This window comes from Salvelinus alpinus, chromosome 9 (assembly GCF_045679555.1).
Source record: "Salvelinus alpinus chromosome 9, SLU_Salpinus.1, whole genome shotgun sequence".
NCBI lineage: Eukaryota > Metazoa > Chordata > Actinopteri > Salmoniformes > Salmonidae > Salvelinus > Salvelinus alpinus.
In genome coordinates, this window is record NC_092094.1 from 71685533 (window position 1) to 71708165 (window position 22633).

Genomic DNA, 22633 nt, shown 5'->3' on the forward strand with positions numbered 1-22633 from the left:
GGCACAACCCTTGTGAATACTTTCTGAAGGCACTGTATACACTGAGTGCACAAAACATTAGGAACACCTTCCTACTATTGAGTTGCACCCCCTTTTGCCCTCAACAGTTCAATTCGTCAGGGCATGGACTCTACAAGGTGACGAAAGCGTTCCAATTATGCTGTCCCGTGTTGACTCCAATGCTTCCCACTGTTGTCTAGTTGGCTGGACGTCCTTTGGGTGGTGGACCATTATTGATACACACGCAAAACTGTTGAGCGTGAAAACCCCAGCAGCTGCAGCTCTTAACACACACAAACCAGAGTGCCTGGCACCTACTACCATACCCTGTTCAAAGGCACTTAAATATTTTGTCTTGCCCATTCACCCTCTGAATGGCACACATACACAACTCATGTCTCAAGGCTTATGTCTCAAGGCTTATACAAATCCCTATTTAACCTGTCTCCTCCCCTTAATCTATACTTATTGAAGTGGATTTAAACAGGTGTCATCGATAAGGGATCACAGTTTTTACCTGGTCAATCTGTCATGGAAGAGCATGTTCCTAATGTTTTGTACACTCAGTGTATCTCTCCATGGTCCTGATCATGAGTGGTGTGTGTAGCAATGCCCTATGCATGTTGCCATGGTGACAGCCATGTGAGTGGTAGCTTGTCGTTTTGATGTACTGCTGTCGGCAAAACGGCAGAGAAATCAATGCTGGGACATTGGCAGAGGCTGCAGGAGGCAAGAAGGGGGGGGGGGGGTAGCGTTCTTTTGAATGCTACTCTCCAGTGGCCATACGACTAGGCAAGGTAAAAGGTATCTTTGTGGAATTGCTGTCATAGCATGTCATTTTGGTTGTAGTGATCTTCTTAATCATCTGACTAGGTGACTGTGTGCGTTTACTATGTGTGAGCACTTGTGTACGTGCTGAATTACGCTGGTCATCTTTTTTTTCACACCCATTTGCCCCAGCCCTTTGCATTACTGGGTGTGTTTGGGCCGGCCCAGCTCTTCTCATGGTTTGTGTTGCAGTAATCAGGCGGAACTGTGAAACCATATGCTGAGTGTGCAGGTCTGCTACACTGTGCAATCATGTACAGTCAAACCATTTCTCACTCTCTGTGGACTACACTCTTTCACCCTCTTCTCGGTTCTTATGTGTTCAACAGTTACTGAAATGTTTGCTGATCCTCAGAATCACTTTGACATTGAGGTCAGTCAGTAATCATTTCTAATTTTGTTGCAACTCTGTTATTTTTTTCTTTCAGGTGATAGACACCCATGTTGACCATCAAGCTGAGGGGAGTTGAGGGAATAAGAACCAACCAAAGAAAAAGGGAGAAGACATTGTGTGGAGAGGAGAAAGGGACTGAACACAACTCAACATTACGGACTTGTGACTCATCATTTTAACCAGAGAAGAAGGACTGCCACACAAATGTGGACGTCCCAAAAAGTAGTAAAATAATTTCCCCTTTCCATATAGAAGACAACAGCAATAATATCTGTGATGTCTGAAAACAAAGACATAACGAGTCGCCACCTGCGGCACAAGCTGCAAAGCCTGGGACGACGGTTGGATGAGCTTGAGGAGGCCACCAACAAGCTCCAGAAGTCTGAAGATGAGCTGCTGGATCTGCAGGACAAGATCATCCAGGCAGAGGGCAGCAACTCCTCCATGCTGGGCGATGTAGAGGCGCTGCGCAAGCGGCTGCTGAGGATTGAAGGCAAAGATGAGGAGGTGTGCAAGGCAGAGGATCTCTGCCGCACAGTGAGGGAGAAACTGGAGGAGGAGGAGAGCTTGACCAAGGACCTAAAGTCTGAGATTGAGCGCCTGCAGAGAAGGATGGCTGAGCTGGAGAAGTTGGAAGAGGCCTTCGGCAAGAGCAAGTCAGACTGCAGCCAGCTGTGCCTCAATCTCAACGAAGAGAAGAACCTGACCCGGAAGCTCTCCTCTGAGCTTGAGGCCCTCAAGGCCCGTGTGATGGAAGTGGATGCATCAGAGGTAAGGCTGGACCGGGCTGAGAAGTTCCTGGCAGGGGAGCTGGAGCAGCTCAAGGGCCTCACTCAGACTTTTGTGAGTGAGAGGAAGAGGCTCCTGGAGAAGCAAAGGGAGGATGAGAAGTGTATACTAAAACTGACAGAAAAGCTGGATTGTCAGAAGAACAGGATCGGCCGAGCAGATCCCAGCCGCACAGACTTGAGGGACCTCCGCATTGAAGGTGACCTCTCATCTGGCCTGACTAGCAAGCTAGGGCGCAAGAAGAGCGTGGACTACCTGAAACTGGGCGATGACGTTGGGCTAAGGAATAAGTCAGAAAACGAGAAGAACAGCCTTGATGGCCAGGAAGACAACAAAGTCAAGGAACTCACCCAGGAAGTTGAGAGGCTGAAGAACCGGCTGAAGCAACTGGAACTGGTGGAGGAGAATCTCAAGAACACAGAGTCAAAGAACGGAGAGCTGCAGGAGAAGTTCCAACAGGAGAGGTCCCGCAGCCGAGCCCTCAACGATCAGGTGGAGAAGCTTAGAATGCAGCTGTGCAGTGGCAGCAGTCACGGCAATGGAGGGCTTAGCAGTCCAGCAAAGGTCCTTGAGAATGGCAAGGCAGAGAATGAAGAGATCAATGTCCGGGGTGGTTTCAGGCAGGACAAGCCTAAGTACAGGAGTGCTGCAGCTGCAGAGCCAGGCGTCCCCAAGTACAAGAGCAGAGAGCTGTCCCCGCAGCACAAGAGGGAGACCAAGCTGAGGAGCAAAGAGCTGAGCAACTCTGAGGAAAGTTCTCCGAAGTCTGTCAGGAGGGCACTCAGTCCTTCACACAAGAGCAGGAGGACACCAAAACCTGGAGCCTCAACTGCCTCTGACAATGTAGTGAAAGAAATAGGGAGAAGGGTGGAGGACAAAACAACAAGGGGAGGAGCCCATACTCCTCTTAGCACGTCTTTGAGTGACAGCAAGAAGGTCTCGGTTCTTAATCGCTACCCTCCAGCAGCTAATGACCAGAAGCCATGGAAGACATCTCAGAAACCAAGTGAGAGTGAAATCAAAAAGAGCCAAGTGGATAAGTTTTCTAGATTGAATGTTGGTTGTGACGGTGAGTCAAACAATTCTGTTGTGGTGCCTGAAAGCTCAAGCAAGAGCAACACAGTCTCCCGCCCTGAAAAGGATGCTTCTGCGTCTGACCTGGTGTCTGTGGACCTGGTTCAAGAGGCTCCTCCAGTGTCAAACCTCTCACAGGCCAATGGGTCGTACACTGCCTACAAGTCCCATGTGTCCCCGCTGGTCAGTGATCATGGGTCTGAGGGTCACTCCTCAGCCTCTGAGACTGAATCCACTGGGTCCAGGCCCTCAGAACCAGAGCCTGTGTCTGAGGTGGCAGCACTGAGTAGCAGAACCTCCAACCCTCCCAAGTACTCTAGATACTCTCGCCTACAAGACTCCCAGTCAGAGGATTCCTCCACCAGGAGCTCTATTGACGAGGAGCAGAACAGGCTGTTGATGGCAGAAGGAGGATCTCTGGAGCCCACTCACACCCCAGCAGGGATAGAGGTCCGCAGGGTCTGCAGCCCACGGGAGGCCCTGAGGTCAAAGGCAGTCATCAAGCCGGCCATTGTGGAGATTGATAGGAAGGAAGTTATGATATCCGGAGTCGGGGCAGAGTTCTTGACCTCCAATGGCAAGCCCAAAATCTCCACGAAACCTGTCCTGACCACCAACAAGATGACCAGCAGCATCACTATCTACCCCAACGATCCCAGCTCTTCCAGGACCAGCAGCCGCAGCAGCAGTGTATCCAGCGAGCCACCAGTCAAGGAACGCCACACGTCCACTAGCAACATTGTCATCGGGCCCAGTGAGCACAGGGGGAGCATCTCCATCCCCTATGAGATCTCCATTCCCAAGAGTGAGATCACCCTCCGGCCATCCATGGATGACCCGGACGAAACAGATCAACCAGGGGTGCTAGGGAAGGCCCGTGCGGAGACGCACCTATGCTCCCAAAGCAGCTTCAGCCTCCAGTCAACGGAGACCATCTCAGACTTCAACAACGACACAGAGTCAGGTTTCGGGAGCAGCAGTAGCAGCACTACCACCGTCACCAGCTGGAGGAGCCAACACCACGGCCACCACACCTCCCAGGACGACGGTCTCCCAGAGATGAGAAACCTGACTGTGCGGAGCACCTGGAGGAACAGGGGGGCGGCATCCGTGGACGAGCCTGGCCAGGGAGCCAGGCTGGATGGGGTGGGTTCTGAGGATGAGGTAGAGTCGGCCACCACGTGGAGGGCGTACCGCGCCACCACTGTCCTGGACAAGGAGGAGAAGGTTAATGCCACAGGGGCCTCTACATCACGGGCAGCCAAGCCATCGCCAGCAGAGCTGTACATGCGCAGGATTAAGAACAGTGTGGTGACCACCAGGGACATTGCAGAGCCGGTGCGCCGGACCAAGAGCTCTCTGTCACCAACTGAGGGAGTTATGCAGAGGAGTATCCCTCACGAGCCTGTCAGTTCTCAGGAGCTCACACCCCGGCAGACACAACCCATGGTGAGTTTAACTTCTGTACAAACTGTCTTTGAAAAGTATTAGCAGACCTTGTGGAGCCCCCACAATTTAGTATCAAACATGAGGAAATAATTCTGCTCAGTGTTTTTAGATTTCTGTCACTCCACTAATCTGACTCAAACAAAACACAATTTGTTTAATTTCAGACTAAAAGGTGAACAGCAGATTGTTGCCAGCATTTGGCAAATGATACATACTCAGGATTTTCAGTCTTTTGAAGAATGGAAAAAATACTCCTTTCAAAATCAACAGAAGTTACTGTTCTTATACCATCTGCTTACAATAGTTCTTAAGCCTGTTACATATCTGGTAATTGAGTCTTGGCAAGGAAATGTATAGGGATACTGTATTTGGCTCTATTAATATGATAAAAATGTCCTTGAAGTGGTGCTCAGTATAAAGTAAATATTACAAATACTGAGCTATATTTATATGCTCAACATTTTTTCTAAATGATATTTGAATAGTGAAATAATTAAATTGCTCAGAGAAAGATTTTGTTTTACAAGTAATGCGTTTTCAATACCTTTCAATACTTCACCTTGCGAGGGAAAGGCACTGAGCTTTTTTCTAAAATGTTTTATGAGATTGGAGAACACGTTGGGAGGGATCTTAACCTCGTCCCCGGGGTTGAATTGCAGGTGCATAGAGCCTAGTAACAGTTTGGGACTATTTGGAAGTTAGGGGTGTGGATTTACTGAGTGACATGCTAATCAATTCAAATTCTGAGTGAATCAAACAAATCAGGTGTGGCTCTAAATCAAGGCGGGAGAAGGTGGTCATTAGTTAACACAGCCACAAAGTCATAAACCGTGTGTATTTCTACAATATCTCTTCTTTAAAATCTGATTTTAAACCTAACCACACCTTATGCCTAACCTTAAATTAAGACCAAAAAGTGTTTTGTTCTTCATTTTTTTTACTTTGTGCCTCTGGAATCTGTGGAAAGCTAGTGGAAACCGTGAGGGAGCGAGCCTGTGACAGTTGTATTAGATTGCGAAAATTGCCAATCACCCTAACTATATTATTTTTGCGACGCCAAATTGATTCGGAGTTCAGGCATATAAAGTTTATTTGTGAAAACTATTTCTAAGATGCGTACTTTCAGATTTTCTAAACTCACTTCCTTTTTTAAATCACTTTCGCTGCTTTGCTTGCGCTTTGAAGTCCACAATGTAGGGGGAAGTTCTAAGGGGTTGAGCCTGATGGTGATGAACCGAGAGGTGAGCCAGTTAAAATCGGCGGCTGTTTTCGACTATCCTGCCATTTTCATATAATCCAACAAATGTAAAAGCCGGGAGTTTGTGAAATGGCATTGGCACTTGGATTGGAACCGGTGCTATGGTCAGATGACATGAAAATAGAGCTCTTTGGCCACGCACACCAGTGGTGGGTTTGCCATCAAATAAAATAAGGATCCATAAACAGAAAATAACCCCATAATAGGGATGGAAAGGGCATTTGAAATGCTAATCGAAAAATATATATACACTATCAGTCAAAAGTTTTAGAACACATACTCATTCAAGGGTTTTTCTTTATTTTTACTATTTTCTACTTTAGAATAATAGTGAAGACATCAACTATGAAATAACACATATGGAATCATGTAGTAACCAAAAAAGTGTTAAACAAATCAAAATATATTTTATATTTGAGATTCTTCAAATAACCACAATTTCCCTTGATAACAGCTTTGCACACTCTTGCCATTCTCTCAACCAGCTCCATGAGGTAGTCACCTGGAATACATTTAAATTAAGAGGTGTGCCTTCTTAAAAGTTAATTTGTGGAATTTCTTTCCTCCTTAATGCGTTTGAGCCAATCAGTTGTGTTGTGACAAGGTAGGGGTAAAAGACCCGGTCCATATTATGGCAAGAACAGCTCAAATAAGCAAAGAGAAACGACAGCCCATCATTACTTTAAGACATGAAGGTCAGTCAATACGGAAAATTTAAAGAACTTTGAAAGTTTCTTCAAATGCAGTCGCAAAAACCATCAAGCGCTATGATGAAATTGGCTCTCATGAGGACCACCACAGGAATGGAAGACCCAGAGTTACCTCTGCTGCAGAGGATAAGTTCATTAGAGTTACCAGCCTCAGAAATTGCAGACCAAATAAATGCTTCACAGAGTTTAACAGACACATCTCAACCTCAACTGTTCAGAGTAGAGGTCGACCGATTATGATTTTTCAACGCCGATACCGATTATTGGAGGACCAAAAAAAGCCGATACCGATTAATCGGCTGATTTAAAAAAAATATATATTTGTAATAATGACAATTACAACAATACTGAATGAACAATGAACACTTTTATTTTAACTTAATATAATACATCAATAAAATCAATTTAGTCTCAAATAAATAATGAAACATGTTCAATTTGATTTAAATAATGCAAAAACAAAGTGTTGGAGGAGAACGTAAAAGTGCAATATGTGCCATGTAAAAAAGCTAACGTTTAAGTTCCTTGCTCAGAACATGAGAACATATGAAAGCTGGTGGTTCCTTTTAACATGTCTTCAATATTCTCAGGTAAGAAGTTTTAGGTTGTAGTTATTATAGGACTATTTCTCTCTATACAATTTGTATTTCATATACCTTTGACTATTGGATGTTCTAATAGGTACTTTAGTATTGCCAGCCTAATCTCGGGAGTTGATAGTCTTGAAGTCATAAACAGCGCAATGCTTGAAGCATAGCGAAGAGCTGCTGGCAAATACAGGAAAGTGCTGTTTGAATGAATGCTTACGAGCCTGCTGCTGCCTACCAACGCTCAGTCAGACTGCTCTATCAAATCATAGACTTAATTATAATATAATAACACACAGAAATACGAGCCTTAGGTCATTCATATGGATCCGGAAACTATCATTTTGAAGACAAAACGTTTATTCTTTCAGTGAAATATGGAACCGTTCCGTATTTTATCTAACGGGTGGCATCCATAAGTCTAAATATTGCTGTTACATTGCACAACTTTCAATATTATGTCATAATTACGTAAAATTCTGGCTTATTAGTTCGCATCGAGCCAGACGGCCCAAACTGTTGCATATACCCTGACTCTGCGTGCAATGAACGCAAGAGAAGTGACACAATTTCCCTAGTTTAATATTGCCTGCTAACATGAGTTTCTTTTAACTAAATATGCAGGTTTAAAAAAATATACTTCTGTGTATAATTTTTTAGAAAGGCATTGATGTTAATGGTTAGGAAACATTCGTGCAACGATTGTGCTTTTTTCACAAATGCACTTTTGTTAAATCATCCCCCGTTTGGCGAAGTTGGCTGTCTTTGTTAGGAAGAAATAGTCTTCACACAGTTTGCAACGAGCCAGGTGGCCCAAACTGCTGCATATACCCTGACTCTGTTGCACAGAATGCAAGAGAAGTGACACAATTTCCCTAGTTAAAATAAATTCATGTAAGCAGGCAATATTAACTAAATACGCAGGTTTAAGAATATATACTTGTGTATTGATTTTAAGAAAGGTGTTGATGTTTATGGTTAGGTACACATTGATGCAACGACAGTGCTTTTTTCGCGAATGCGCTTGTTAAATCACCCGTTTGGCGAAGTAGGCTGTGATTCAATGATAAATTTAACAGGCAATGCATCGATTATATGCAACGCAGGACAAGCTAGATAAACTAGTAATATCATCAACCATGTGTAGTTAACTAGTGATTATGTTAATGTAACCGATGTGAAATGGCTAGCTAGTTAGCGGGGTTTCAACCGGTGACGTCACTCGCTCTGAGACCTTGAAGTAGTTGTTCCCCTTGCTCTGCAAGAGCCGCGGCTTTTGTGGAGCAATGGGTAACGATGCTTCGAGGGTGGCTGTCGTCAATGTGTGCAGAGGGTCCTTCATGATTGAATTGCTGCAAAGAAACCACTACTAAAGGACACCAATAAGAAGAAGAGACTTGCTTGGGCCAAGAAACACGAGCAAAGGACATTAGACCGGTGGAAATTTGTCCTTTGGTCTGGAGTCCAAATGTGTGATTTTTGGTTCCAACCGCCATGTCTTTGTGAGGCGCAGAGTAAGTGAACGGATGATCTCCGCATGTGTATTTCCCACCGTAAAATATGGAGGAGGTGTTATGGTGTGGGGATGCTTTGCTGGTGACATTGTCTGTGATTTATTTAGAATGCAAGGCACACTTAACCAGCATTGCTACCACAGCATTCTGCACCGATACGCCATCCCATCTGGTTTGGGCTTAGTGGGACTCTCATTTGTTTTTCAACAGGACAATGACCCAACACACCTCCAGGCTGTGTAAGGGCTATGCACGTTCTTATGCACGCCGCAACGCAGCCCTTAGCCGTGGTATATTTGCCATATCACAAACCCCTGAGGTGCCTTATTGCTATTATAAACTGGTTACCAACGTAATTCGAGCAGTAAAATTAAATGTTTTGTCATACCCGTGGTATACGTTCTGATACACCACGGCTGTCAGCCAATCAGCATTCAGGGCTCGACCCACCCACTTTGTAATCGCTATTTGATTAGCATACCATTGTCAGGGCTGCCCGAAGGGCTAAATGGCCTATAATAGTAAAATGCCTTTTCATGTAAAACGCAACGCATTACTGATGAGAGAGAAAATTACCTTGAAAATTAAACAATCACTTTGCGCATCCTCAGAACTCTAGGTTACATTTACAGTCCGCAACTGTAAACAATGTAGGCTACTGTCCATGCCACGTGACGTCTGAAGCACCAGTAGCTCAGTGCACCATACATAAATACAACATTCTAAAGTGTGTTGTTTTATTAAATTAAGCATTTCAAATGTCATGGTATATCCTTGTGTGTAACATGGACAATTCAATTTAGACAAATCTTTTTCATGGTTAAAATAGGCCTTTTAACGTCTGGTTGGATATGGGCATTTCCATCTAAAAGGACCCATAAGCGCCAACGTGAAGTTCATAGAAGCATGTGCATTTTGGGTGTCAAGTGAAAGAGTTTATTTTATTTAATTTTTTAAATGTGGAGTAAGCAAATGTTGGTATTTTCTGGTTGAACAGATGGACAAGGGTCTACCAGATAAAGTCTATAAAGGTATTAGAAATGCATCAACACACAACAATGCTGAAGTAAAGACCACTGCCAACTAATATCAACCGTTATATTTGGATAATTTTTTTGCCTTCTGTAAGTTTAAGAAACATTGCCTTCAGCCTTGTAATTCTGTTACGAAAAACCCACGTATCTTTGAGATATTTTCAAATTTTTCTCCCTCATGAGGAATGAGGATAATGAAAGTTCACAGAAGTCAGAAATAAAGGTAGACCTACCAATTTAGTTAGTGTTTTTACTGATATCAAGTTTGTTTCTGAATTAAGTGACTAAAACTCATTCTGTTACCAAATCGGTAATGGAATTACCGACAAATCAGTAATGGAATTTCTGCAATTGAATTGGCTACAATGGGAAATCATAGTAGTCACAAACCACTACTATCCTACCTTCCACTGGCATACTGTTATGTTCAGCTCATTTTTTTTAGGCTTACGAGTGTTTTTAACAATGCATTTTTCCTACAACGGCCAACGATATTTCCTTAAACACCACGCAGAGAGAGCGGTCGCTAAGTGCGTCGTTGGCACACGTGTCGATACTAATAGGATCAAAAGATTGGATCAGCTTTCTCCATTCAAATCTTTCCTTAACATTATAATTATTTCACAATACTGATGATGGATGAGCACGTAGAGGATATTCCCACTTAAGGCTGCAAATATTGTGATGGCTTATTCTAATGCTTACCCAATAAAAATACACTAAATCACTGATTTGGCACATAATTGCACACATTAGGCTGCACATGAAATACACTGAGTGTACAAAACATTAGGACCACCTTCATAATATTGAGTTGAACCCCCTTTTGCCGTCAGAACAGCCTAAGTTCGTCGGGGCATGGACTCTACAAGGTGTCGGAAGCGTTCCACAGGGATGCTGGCCCATGTTGACTCCAAAGCTTTCCGTAGCTATCAAGTTGGCTGAATGTCCTTTAAGTGGTGGACCAATCTTGATGCACACAGGAAACTGTTGAGCGTGAAAAACCCAGCAGCGTTGCAGTTCTTGACACACTCAAATCAGTGTGCCTGGCACCTACTACCATACCTTATTCAAAGGCACTCAAATCTTTTGTCTTTCCCATTCAGCTTCTGAATGGTACACACACACAATCCATGTCTCAACTGTCTCAAGGCTTAAATATCTTTCTTTAACCCTGTCTCGTCCCCTTCATCTACACTGATTGAAGTGGATTTAACATCAATAAGGGATCATAGCTTTCACCTTGATTCACCTAGTCAGTCTGTCATGGAAAGAGCAGGTGTTCCTAATGTTTTGTGCACTCAGTGTATATTGAGACATTATAGACAGTAGCCTACAAGTAGCAAAATATAACTCAATATCGCTTGTTTGTATCAATTGCAAAAACATTGGCAACTTTGTAATTGTAGTCAACTTTGTTCTGAAGCTATGTCACCTCCACCTTACCTGACACCATAGACCCACTGCATACTGCCCCAATAGGATGCAATCACCATCGCACTGCACACTACTGTATCCCATCTGGACATGAGGATTACCTATGTAGGAATGCTGTTAATTGACTTCAGCTCAGCCTTCAACATTAACCTCGGGACCCTGGGTCTGAACCCCGCCCTGTGCAACTGGGTCCTGGACTTCCTGACTGGCTGCCCCCAGGTGGTGAAGGTAGGCAACAACACCTCCAATACACTGATCCTCAACACAGGGGCCCCACAAGGGTGCGTGCTCAGCCCCCTCCTGTACTCCTTGTTTACTCATGACTGCTCCAACTCAATCACCCGCTCCAACTCAATCATCAAGTTTGCAGACGTCACAACAGTGGCAGGCCTGATTTCCAACAACGACGAGACCACCTACAGAGAGGAGGTGAGGGCCCAGGGGTAGTGGTGTCAGGAAAATAACCTCTCCCTCAACGCCAACAAAATGAAGGAGCTGATTGTGGACTTCGGGATACAGCAGAGGGAGCACGAGAAGGTGAAAAGCTTCATGTTCTTCGACGTACACATCACTGACTATCTGAAATGGTCCACCCCCACAGATCGTGTGGTGTTGCGCCTCTTCAACCTCAGGAGGCTGAAGAAATTCTGCTTGGCCCCCCTAAAACCCTCAATCTTTTACAGATGCACCATTGAGAGCATCCTGTCAGACTGTATCTACGCCTGGTACGGCAACTACACTGTCTGTAACCGCAAGGCTCCCCAGAGGGTGGTGCGGTCAGCCCAACGCATCACCAGGAGCACACTGCCTGCCTTTCAGGACATCTACAATACCCAATGTCAAAGGAAGGCCAAGAAGAAGGACCTCAGCCACCCAAGCCACGGCCTGTTCACCCCGCTATCATCCAGAAGGCGAGGTCAATACAGGTGCATCAAAGCTAGGACCGAGAGACTGAAAAACAGCTTCTATCTCAAGGCCATCAGACTGTTAAATAGCCATCACTAGCCGGCCTCCACCCAGTACCTTGCCCTGAACTTAGTCACTGGCACTAGCCGGCTACCACCCGGTTACTCATTCCTGCACCTTCGAGGATCCTGCCCTATGTACATAGACATGGAACTCTGGTCACTTTAATAATGTTTACATAGTGTTTTACCCATTTAATATGTACAGTATATACATATTTATACTCCGGACTCCAAGATTGCACATCCAAATATTTCTATATTTTTTAATTCCATTCTTTTACTTTTAGATTTGTATGTATTGTTAGGTATTACTGCACTGTTGGAGCTAGGAACACAAGCATTTCGCTACAACATCGGCTAAATCTGTATGCGACCAATAAAATGTTATTTGGAATGCTGACCGGGTTTCCGAGTTTCCGAGTTCTCTAGTCTTTTCAGGTTTTCACTCTCAAAATCACACTATAAAAAAAATTGAAAAATATGCTTTGCAAAAACAAATTTCCACCTGATTGATAGGCTACAAATTACATGATACTTTTCTGCCAGGTAGGCCTACTTTGGAGTCAACATATAAATGGGACGTTGTTTTGGGAAAGCCTTAGAATTGACGGCATGTGCCCTGGCTACAACACACATGGGCACACACAAACAGGCGTAAAGTTGGAGGATATATGACTCACTGATGCTTTCTTTTCATGAGTTTTGAGAAATGAGTTCAATTTATTTCAGCTCCCGAGTGGTGCAGCGTTCTAAGGCACTGCATCTCAGTGCAGGAGGCATCACTACAGTCCCTGGTTCGAATCCATGCTGTATCACATCCGGCCGTGATTGGGAGTAGAGGTCGACCGACTATGTGGAATGGCCGATTTAATTAGGGCCAATTTCAAGTTTTCATAACAATTGGTAATCGGCATTTTTGGACATCGATTATGGCCGATTACATTGCAGTCCACGAGGAGACTGCGTGGCAGGCTGACTACCTGTTATGCGAGTGCAGCAAGGAGCCAAGGTAAGTTGCTAAGTAGCATTAAACTTATCTTAGAAAAATAAATCTATCTTAACATAATCAGTAGTTAACTACACATGGTTGATGATATTACTAGTTTATCTAGCTTGTCCTGCGTTGCATATAATCTATGCGGTGCCTGTTAATTTATCATCGAATCACAGCCTACTTCGCCAAACAGGTGATGATTTAACAAGCGCATTCGTGAAAAAAGCACTGTCGTTGCACCTAACCATAAACATCAATGCCTTTATTAAAATCAATACACAAGTATATATTTTTAAACCTGCATATTTAGTTAATATTGCCTGCCAATATGAATTTATTTTAACTAGGGAAATTGTCACTTCTCTTGCGTTCTGTGCAAGCAGAGTCAGGGTATATGCAGCAGTTTGGGCCACCTGGCTCATTGCGAACTGTGTGAAGACCATTTCTTCCTAACAAAGACCGTAATTAATTTGCCAGAATTGTACATTATTATGACATAACATTGAAGGTTGTGCAATGTAAAATCAATATTTAGACTTAGGGATGCCACCCGTTAGATAAAATACAGAACGGTTTCGTATTTCATTGAAAGAATAAACGTTTTGTTTTCAAAATGATAGTTTCCGGATTTGACCATATTAATGAACTAAGGCTCGTATTTCTGTGTGTTATTATATTATAATTAAGTTTATGATTTGATAGAGCAGTCTGACTGAGCGGTGGTAGGCAGCAGCACGCTCGTAAGCATTCATTCAAACAGCACTTTCCTGTATTTGCCAGCAGCTCTTCGCTGTGCTTCAAGCATTGCGCTGTTTATGACTTCAAGCCTATCAACTCCCGAGATTAGGCTGGCAATACTAAAGTACCTATTAGAACATCCAATAGTCAAAGGTATATGAAATACAAATGGTATAGAGAGAAATAGTCCTATAATAACTACAACCTAAAACTTCTTACCTGAGAATTTTGAAGACTCATGTTAAAAGGAACCACCAGCTTTCATATGCTCTCATGTTCTGAGCAAGGAACTTAAACGTTAGCTTTGGCAAATATTGCACTTTTACTTTCTTCTCCAACACTTTGTTTTTGTATTATTTAAAACAAATTGAACATGTTTCATTATTTATTTGAGACTAAATTGATTTTATTGATGTGTTATATTAAGTTAAAATAAAAGTGGTCATCAGTATTGTTGTAATTGTCATTACTATAAATATATACAGATTTAATCGATATCTGCTTTTTTTGGTCCTCCGATAATCGGTATCGGCGTTGAAAAATCATAATTGGTCGACCTCTAATTGGGAGTCCCATAGGGCGGCGCACAATTTTGCCCAGTGTCATCCGGGTTTGGCCGGTGTAGGCCGTCATTGTAAATAAGAATTTGTTCTTAACTGACTTGCCTAGTTAAATAAAGGTTAAATAAATATACATTTTTTTTTTTTTTTTTAAATACTCTATCGCAGTCATTCGTCTGTGAGCTGCTCCACGGGACAACCAGTTGTTTGAGCTGCGCATGCTTGCTGCCCGACCGATAGTTCTGCTCAAACTAGGCTGTATGCGCCACACACATGGGGAATTGTACAGTATGTTGATAGGCTACTGCTGTTACGATTGACCCTTTTCTCCCTCCTCTCAATCAGGCCCAGCTGTCGTTTTTGTCTCTGGAGTGCCTCTGCTAAGGATTTCTGAGATTTTCACTGTAAAAAATAAATTCATTTAAAAAGGGCTAAATCTTAGTGGCATTTCATTCTCCTTTTCACCTCATTTAACACCTGATTTACTTAACAAAAGGCACATCTCAATAGGTGGTCCAGGTGTCCTCATGACATGGCACAAGTGGGAGGGTGGGACTGTTTTCTCTCTTTTGTTCTCTATTGCTCTGCTATTTTTTCCTCAAGCAAGGGTGAAGGCCAATTATTCCTTGAATGTCCTACTCGAAGTTTGCAGTTGTCAAAACAAACTAAATTTTTGCTCAAAACATATATTTTTCCTTTAGTGTCTGTACTTTACTGTATTTATAATTGGGATATATCTTTTCAACAGGAAATGTTAACAAAATCACTGGAGTACATCTTGAAGCTAACAAAGGGGTATGGCACACACCCCCTCAATTAAAGCACTGTGTGTACCTACTTTGCTATTTGGAAAATATAGTCCAGAAATCACCAACTCTAGCTTTCTGGTGTGTCCACTTTGCATGAGTGTTCAGACACTCTTTTTCACTGACGCCGGGCCTAAAACTTCAAGCTTAGCATAGCAGTTCTCTGAGCCTGATTCCTGGTGCTGAAGTCAGCACAAAGAGAAAAGGGTGGGACAAAAAAGAGAGGGAGGATGAAAATGAAAAGACCTCAACAGGGAGTTTTTTGTTTTTTTTACAAAAAACTCAAGGATTCCCCCCCCCCCCCCCCCCCCCCCTTGCTGGTAATTTTTTGTGCCAGAGCTTACCAACTGTGACCTGCCAACCGGTGTGCTATTGCTGACATAATTGAAGATGGGCATTGTTCAAAGGCACACCTCCGTGTAGCTGGCCTCCATTTGACTCCAGTTCCCACAATGTAGTGCAGACAACTGGTGTCAGATATATTTAGCTGCTTATTAAGCATGGCATGTAGTCTGGTCAATTATGTCTGAGAGAAGGCCGACTATCTGACACGTTCACTTTTATTAAAACAGACACGAGAGACAAACTTGTTCACATTTACTGGTTGAATGTGAGTCAATCTGATATGTACTGGCACGCACGCAGATAAGCATGCGTTCAATTTAAATAAAATGTCAATTCACATAGCTATAATGCTTTCTAGAAATGTGTTTATTTAGTGTTTTTTTTTTGCCCATAGATGTTATTTTTTTGTCACTCAAATATCACATGAACACCCCTGCTCTAGCCAAAAGGACCTCATTATTCCTCTCCCTCTCTTGTCCATAGCCACTTGCAGTGGGGAGGCACATCTATAGGTTATACAGCTAAAGGTTATACAGGGCCTCAAATAGATGAGGTGAAAATGACAACTCCCCCCCCCCCCCCCCCCAATGCCCCCTCACCCCTATGAGCCATGTTCATATTTATCTTCCATGGCGCATATCTTATGAAGGGGAAACGACAAACTTATTGATAAAGCTGTCATTGGAATGGTCTGTCTGGGCCGTCTTGTGTCTGCTTCATAGCTCATACTAGCTCAAGTTATGCTTCTTTAATACAAGCACTAGCCAGGCATGACTAGATCTATGGGTCATCACACAACAGTGATGCTTGTTGTGGTTGTAGCCTCTGAACTGTACATTTCTGGGTCCAGCTAATTATGAGGGGTCTGGTCAGGGCTCCCTCTTTAACAAAGCTGCAGAAGTGTCATTGTCTAATCTGTTGGTTGGCCGACGAGGCTCTGTTTGATACTGTGCAACTCAACTTACCCAGCTCCTCTCGCAGTCAAAACAAACACAGGGCTCCGATGCTAAGGTCACCAGCCCTCCACCAACCTTTTCATCTCCAGCCGAGCGAGACATTAAATAAATAACATGCCGGCAACACGGCCCTTAGATCTATAATTGCCCCTCGTTAGCCGTCAGTAGGGGGGGGGGGGGTGTCTTTCCTCTTATGGTTTCTATTGCTCCTTAAGCAAGGGGGGAGGCTGATGACATCACATTTGACCATCAAACCAACTCCTTGATGTTTGTTTGGGGTTGTCTTAAAAAAAAAAAAGATGCCACTATGTTGCTAAAAACATATATTTTTTTACCCTTTTAGTGTATGTACTTTACTGTATTTATACTTGGGATATCCCCTTTATAACAGGAACAGTTAAAGAATCGCTGGAGGACGCCTTTAATGAAATCAGCCTAACACCTAAAACCAGCCTAACACCCCCCAAAAAAGGCCCTTTCAGCTTCCCGTACCTCTATGGGCTCTCTGCCCTCATCTCTACCTGAATGAGTCCCATTCATTTAACTGAGAGAGAGAGCGAGCGAGCCCTCAGGGTCATTTAACTCAAGTCAATTCCAGCACGTGAATTTAACACGGTCCAGTTCATTAATCTTAGCCCCTCCATCCATCCTCTTTCCCATTACTCACATTAGCCCTCCCTGATAGGATGAACTCTTTCCATGCAACCGACTTGTGCCTGAAGTGCAAAACCAGCTGTGTGCTCCTGATGAACTACCTAATTTGTTGTGATTTTTTTTTTTTGTGTTCCAATCACTCATTGTTGCCTCTGCACCCCTCCCAAAGGGAATATTGTTCCAAATCAACAGTGCTTGTTTCCAAAATGCCTCTCTCTGTTAACTTCACCAAAGGCAGTCGTCCTCTCTTATTCCAGTTGTGTAGTTAGTATTCGTTAGAAAAGGGCTTGAGGCATCATTGTAGTGTTTTTACAGTTACAATGAGCCATTGGTTGGGTGAAGGGCAATAGGATGGACAGGAATTGCGTTGCACATCTCCATGACAGTTGACATCTCAAGGTTAGGATATAGAAGGGAATTATAGTTGACCATCAAAACCACCATGGACATCTCTCTCATTTTGTCTATGCTAGGGCTGTCCCAGACTAAAAAAAAAATATATATATATATAGGTCGACCGAGAGTCGTCCTTTTCTTGTTTTAAAAGTTTTTTTCCCATATATAGACAGACCCTATGTGTTTTTAATAAAATAAACTACATATGCACTGAGTTGTCTGATGCTTTAAGCACACTATTTGATTAAAGATGAAATAATTAATTACTCTTTGGAACAGTGTAAACAACACTAAATAAATGATAAGTAATACCAGTCTGTTCTGACAAAAAAAAGTGTAAAGCCTTTATTACAGCATAGCAAAGATTAAAAACAGCAGAATCTGTGAAATTGCTTTCTGACATTTTGCCGGTGCATGAGGCTTGGTGCTCACGGAATCAGTAGGCTATTAAACAAACACTCAAACAGTCAACAGATGCCAGATCTGTCTTATTTCTGTAGATATATTTGGATGATTTATAAAGCCAGGCACATTTAACAGTTAGGCTATTGATTATAGACCTAATGAAGTTGCTTTCCTCTCCGAAAGTTTCTTAGACACGTAGGCTAAAGCAAGGGTTGTTTCCACGTCTCTGCTGCTGCTGCCATTGTTCTCAATCCCAATATGCTGGTTAACTTTGCTATTATGCACATAGCGACATAGGGAAAGGTGCCACTTCTACGGCGCACTGAAAAGTATGATTCAGGAGCGCGGACCACGACCGTATCCAATGCGGGAGAAAACACATTTGTTATAAAATAATATTAGATTTATTAGTGTTGCACAATTATTTTTACTGAAATTGTATATGGTTATATTATGTATCACTTGTCTTAGTGATGGACTGTGCCATCCCCGTGGCCTGGATTTGTCCACTGAGACAGGCGCGAATCAGACCGGTGTCTTGCGACTGCTCGACTAAAGAAATCTCGGTCGACCAACAGCCTATCGACCAAACCATTGACTAAATAGTCAGCCCTGGTCTATACAACAGCTCTGTTGTCCCAGGGTGATGGTTAATTTTATAAGGTTTGCTATATCAATGAGTGTTTAACAACAATGCACAGTAGCTCTGCCTATCATGAGGCCTATGAGGCCTAGGCCTATCATTGATCAGCCATCATTTTTGCGTCCATTTTTCTATCAGTTTTTCTAGAAATTGATGTTGATCCAGACGTTTTAACCTCTGCCTGTTATGACCTCTGTCAGGCTAACCCCACATAATCAATAGCTACTGAAGACCCAGCAATTGGTGTCCTTCAGTACCGAGGGTGACTATCTGTCAGTAGATGGCTATTTATCTCATAATTTATTTGGTTGTCATTTGTTTGACCCCTCATCATAGAGATCCTAGGGGACATCTCTTATTCCATTGAAAGGTCACAGTTGTGACAGCATTATAGCATCAGATTATAAGGGTCTCTGTGTGGTTTTAATGGCCAGTGGGAAAATGGCGACTGACTGCATACAGCCTCACTAACTCTCCATTCTCACCTCCAAGTACAGCACAGAACGTCGGTGTTGTTTTTTGCAGCCCACTGTAAAACTAAGAAACCTCAGATGGTATGTGAATGGGCTGTGAACTTATGGTTGGCTGTGGACCATAGCTCGATCTGTCTGATTGCGATATGAAAACATCCTTTGTGTGAGTCAGTCAAACTCAGTGGCAACGAGGTGAAATGCGTGGCCCATGCTGTCATTCTGGTTGGTTTTTGCCCGACTTGACCTAAAAAGCCTGGAAAAACAATCTGCGCTGGAGTTAAACTTGGACGATTCCACGGAGGAGAGCTGGTTGGTGGTTTAAACATCAGACGAGATCCCAATGGCCTGTAAGAAAAGTGATTGAGAAATGGGTTCCACAAGGTATGTTAGAGCTATTAAAGTCTTCCCTGGACCTCAAAACATAAATTTTAATAAGCGGATTGAATTAAGGCTTCTCTGAAATGTATTACCTTGGGTGTAATGAGCATTGTCTGCTTGGAGACTAGCTTTGGCACACTTCGCTTCTAACATGGAACGTAAGTGATGTACTTCTGAAACGCAACCAAAATTAGACAGATTTCATGTCAAAGCAATGGCTTGTTTTGCAAGGCATGTAATGCATGTAACACTCCATTTGTGTTGTCCTCGAGGTAAACTGTGTAGTTGGCCATGATTCTGTGCTGTAATATAAGCCAAAACGTTTTCATGACTTCTGCCTGAAGGGGTGTTTTCAGAACTGAGTGATTTTCTGAGGCTTTATCAAAAGTCTGTTGTCTTAACTCAAGAAATACACCCCACCCAAACTTTTTCACTTTATCTCAAAACAAAAAGTGGGGCCAGATTTGATGTCTAGTTTTTTTTTTGTTACAAAAAAAGATATATCAGCCCCCAATCATAAGGTATTTGAGTGAAGCGGGAACAAAGCAGGTTTGTGATGAGGGCTTCAGCACTTGGCGTTCCCAGTACATTTCCTCTGCTCATGTGGCAGATCAAATTGCCTAACCAACATTTATAACGTTCCGACATTCCACAAGCAGAAATATTTTCTGAAATTAAAATTTAGTTATGGGAAAATGTCCCTAGTAGCTTCTGGGGGTTTTTGCACTCATTGCCTTATTTAAGCCACTCAGCTGAAATACTTAAATAACCTGTATTTGTAGGCCCAACCAACCCGGAATCTTTTTAATAATCTTTTTCTAGAATAAGGAGTCATCTCCACTATCCACAGGAAAATGTCAAGAGTTGCAGCTTCAATGGCTCAGAAAATAATCCTGTGGTTTGGTGTTGAAAACAATTCCCCAAAAAAGAACATGACCATTGTACATTTGGTGTTCATGAAGCATAATTTACATATGGTTACACTCAAAACACAGCATAACCCATCTCTTCAGCGGTAATGCTGTAGTCAATGCAGAATGTGCTCTGGTCATTTCTTCCCTTTGGGATGAATAGAACAGGAAGTTGCCATCTTGGATCTGCCCTGCCCGTTTGGCAGCCCCTCGCATTGTAACAGGCTTCTTGTCTGCCTGCCCGTCATCCCCAGGAGACGCAGAGCGGCCATTAAGGGCAATTAGCAACGTTCTGCTGCGGTAGGCAGGATGGGATTCCAGCGGCCTGTCATTAATTACAGTACTACAGCCTTTTTAAAACTGAAATCATAGGCCTTTGCTTTCAGACGTTTACTAACTGCACTGTCATCTCTCACTTTCCTAGAACAAGGTCATTGAGGTTGCGTGAAGGTATGCAAGCAAGTTTTATAGGGTGCTCATTTGCTAGTCGAGACCCATATAAATTATAAATTCCTCACGGGGGTGTCTTGTTTTTTTTTTTTTCTCCCTCTGTTTTGTGGCAAAATCCACAGTCGCAGCGGCTTGCCAAGGTTTCACTTCTCACAGACCGTTGAGTTAATGACCTATAAGTGTTTGTTGTTTCTGTTTCACTGCGACTAGGCTGCTGACAACACTAACCCCAGCTCTTGGTCACGGAGGACGAGGCCGGCGCCCGGTGACCTGGGTACCTACGAGAGGGAGAGAGTGAGGAGCTCCAGGCCTGACCTAGGGGCCAGCAGAGGAACGGGAACCACAGCTTCCAGACCAGAGCTGTGGTCCAGTAGGGGTCAGGCTGGCCATGCGGAGAGGATGACCGGGCGCGGCAATCGACCATGGAGCAACCGTCAGACCGACAACTAAACCGGCCAACCGTCTTAGTAGCTCCGCTTCATAATGTCCAGGTAGGATATTACATTTGACTTTTTTGTCATTTATCCAGAGCGACTTACAGTTGGATGTCAGAGGAGCCTTTCTGGCCTAGCATTGTTAATTAACAAGAGTATCTTTAATTTCTGATATAGTTTCTGATAAAGTGTATACAGGTTGATACTGTATAGTGTTATCACTTGACGATAACATGAAAGATGATCTTCTCATCTCACTGAAACTGTGTAATAGCCATGACTATTACAACTACTGTATTTTTATGGTGGGAATCTTTTTAGAACTCCGTCAGAGGATAAAAATGTGACTCCAGACTGAGCCACTAGTGACTGCTTGACTGCACTTCTTACTTTAATCAAAGGAAGTGTAAGTTTTACTCCTACTCGAATGACGCCGCCCAGCCCTCTCTTAGTATACGACTTGTGCACTCTTTTTTCCCCCCCCAGAGCTCTCCATGCCCCCAAACTGCCTGGAGCCCGTCAACAAGGAGAAATGTACTGTATCAAGCATATCTAAATCCCAGAGCAACAGCAGTCGCAGCCATACAGAAGAATAAACAACTCTCAAGTCCCTGTACAGCACCTACCCATGCTTCTCGGAGTGCAAAAACAAGATGGCCGCCCTCTGAAACCTTCAACCACACCCTTCCATTTGTACAGACACAACATCAGTTGTATTATAATATGCCCTTATACAGTATCGCTCTGGTGTGGACCTCACCACCAGTGAATGTATCCTCTTCCGCATCTTCTCCTACCAGATGTATTATAATGTATTCCTCAGACTCGACAAGGGAGAGATGATCACTTGGGTGACTGGGCCTAGAGGTGTGTGTGGGGGGGGGGGGAAAGAGGAGAGACACAGGAAGGAAGGATTTGTTGTCTTTTGGAGTGGACCGTTACAAGACCTCACTTTGGAACTTCCCAGCGGAGCTCCTAAGCTGCACAAAGGATGTACCCATGTGACCAGAAACGGGGAGTGAATTACTTGGATTAAAAATAAATCTACTCTGATCTTTGACTTATTCAAACTTAATTTGGTGAGCGCGTTAGCCATGCATTTGCTTTATACCGACAACTAGAGAACGACCAATATGGGTTTAAGGGCGGGCCTATACTGATACTGATTTTTGGAGGTCAAGGAGGCCGATGGCCAATATTTTATGCCGATAATGAATATAATATAATTTTAGCATTTTGATAAATTCCCAGAGACAGCCATAAATCAATTATACAATCATACAATCAATTTAACTTTTTTTTTTTTTAACAATCTATCTACATAACATAATGGTAATCGTTGATTTGAATGCTTAATTTCTTGATAAACTGGGTAAATCAACATGGCATAGGCTTGCCTTATTAGAATACAGGTAAAATCATACCCAATAAGACTGCATGCATTCAGG

The 22633-nt window shown here is 43.2% G+C and overlaps 1 protein-coding gene across 3 annotated transcripts in view; it reads left to right on the forward strand.

Annotated features, from left to right (window-relative positions):
* Nucleotides 1–22246, forward strand: part of luzp1 (leucine zipper protein 1) — an 83672-nt gene extending 61426 nt beyond the window's left edge. For 2 of the 3 annotated variants that reach the window (XM_071327083.1, XM_071327084.1), the window contains exons 3-5: nt 1257–4534; nt 20962–21242; nt 21672–22246. In XM_071327083.1, the coding sequence (XP_071183184.1) occupies nt 1499–4534; nt 20962–21201 (3276 nt within the window). In that variant the 5' untranslated portion in view covers nt 1257–1498 and the 3' untranslated portion in view covers nt 21202–21242; nt 21672–22246. Of the gene's footprint in view, nt 1–1256; nt 4535–20725; nt 20752–20961; nt 21243–21671 lie in introns of all 3 variants that reach the window. The other variant, XR_011666068.1, reaches the window with a different exon arrangement.
* The last annotated feature ends 387 nt before the right edge of the window (nt 22247–22633 follow it).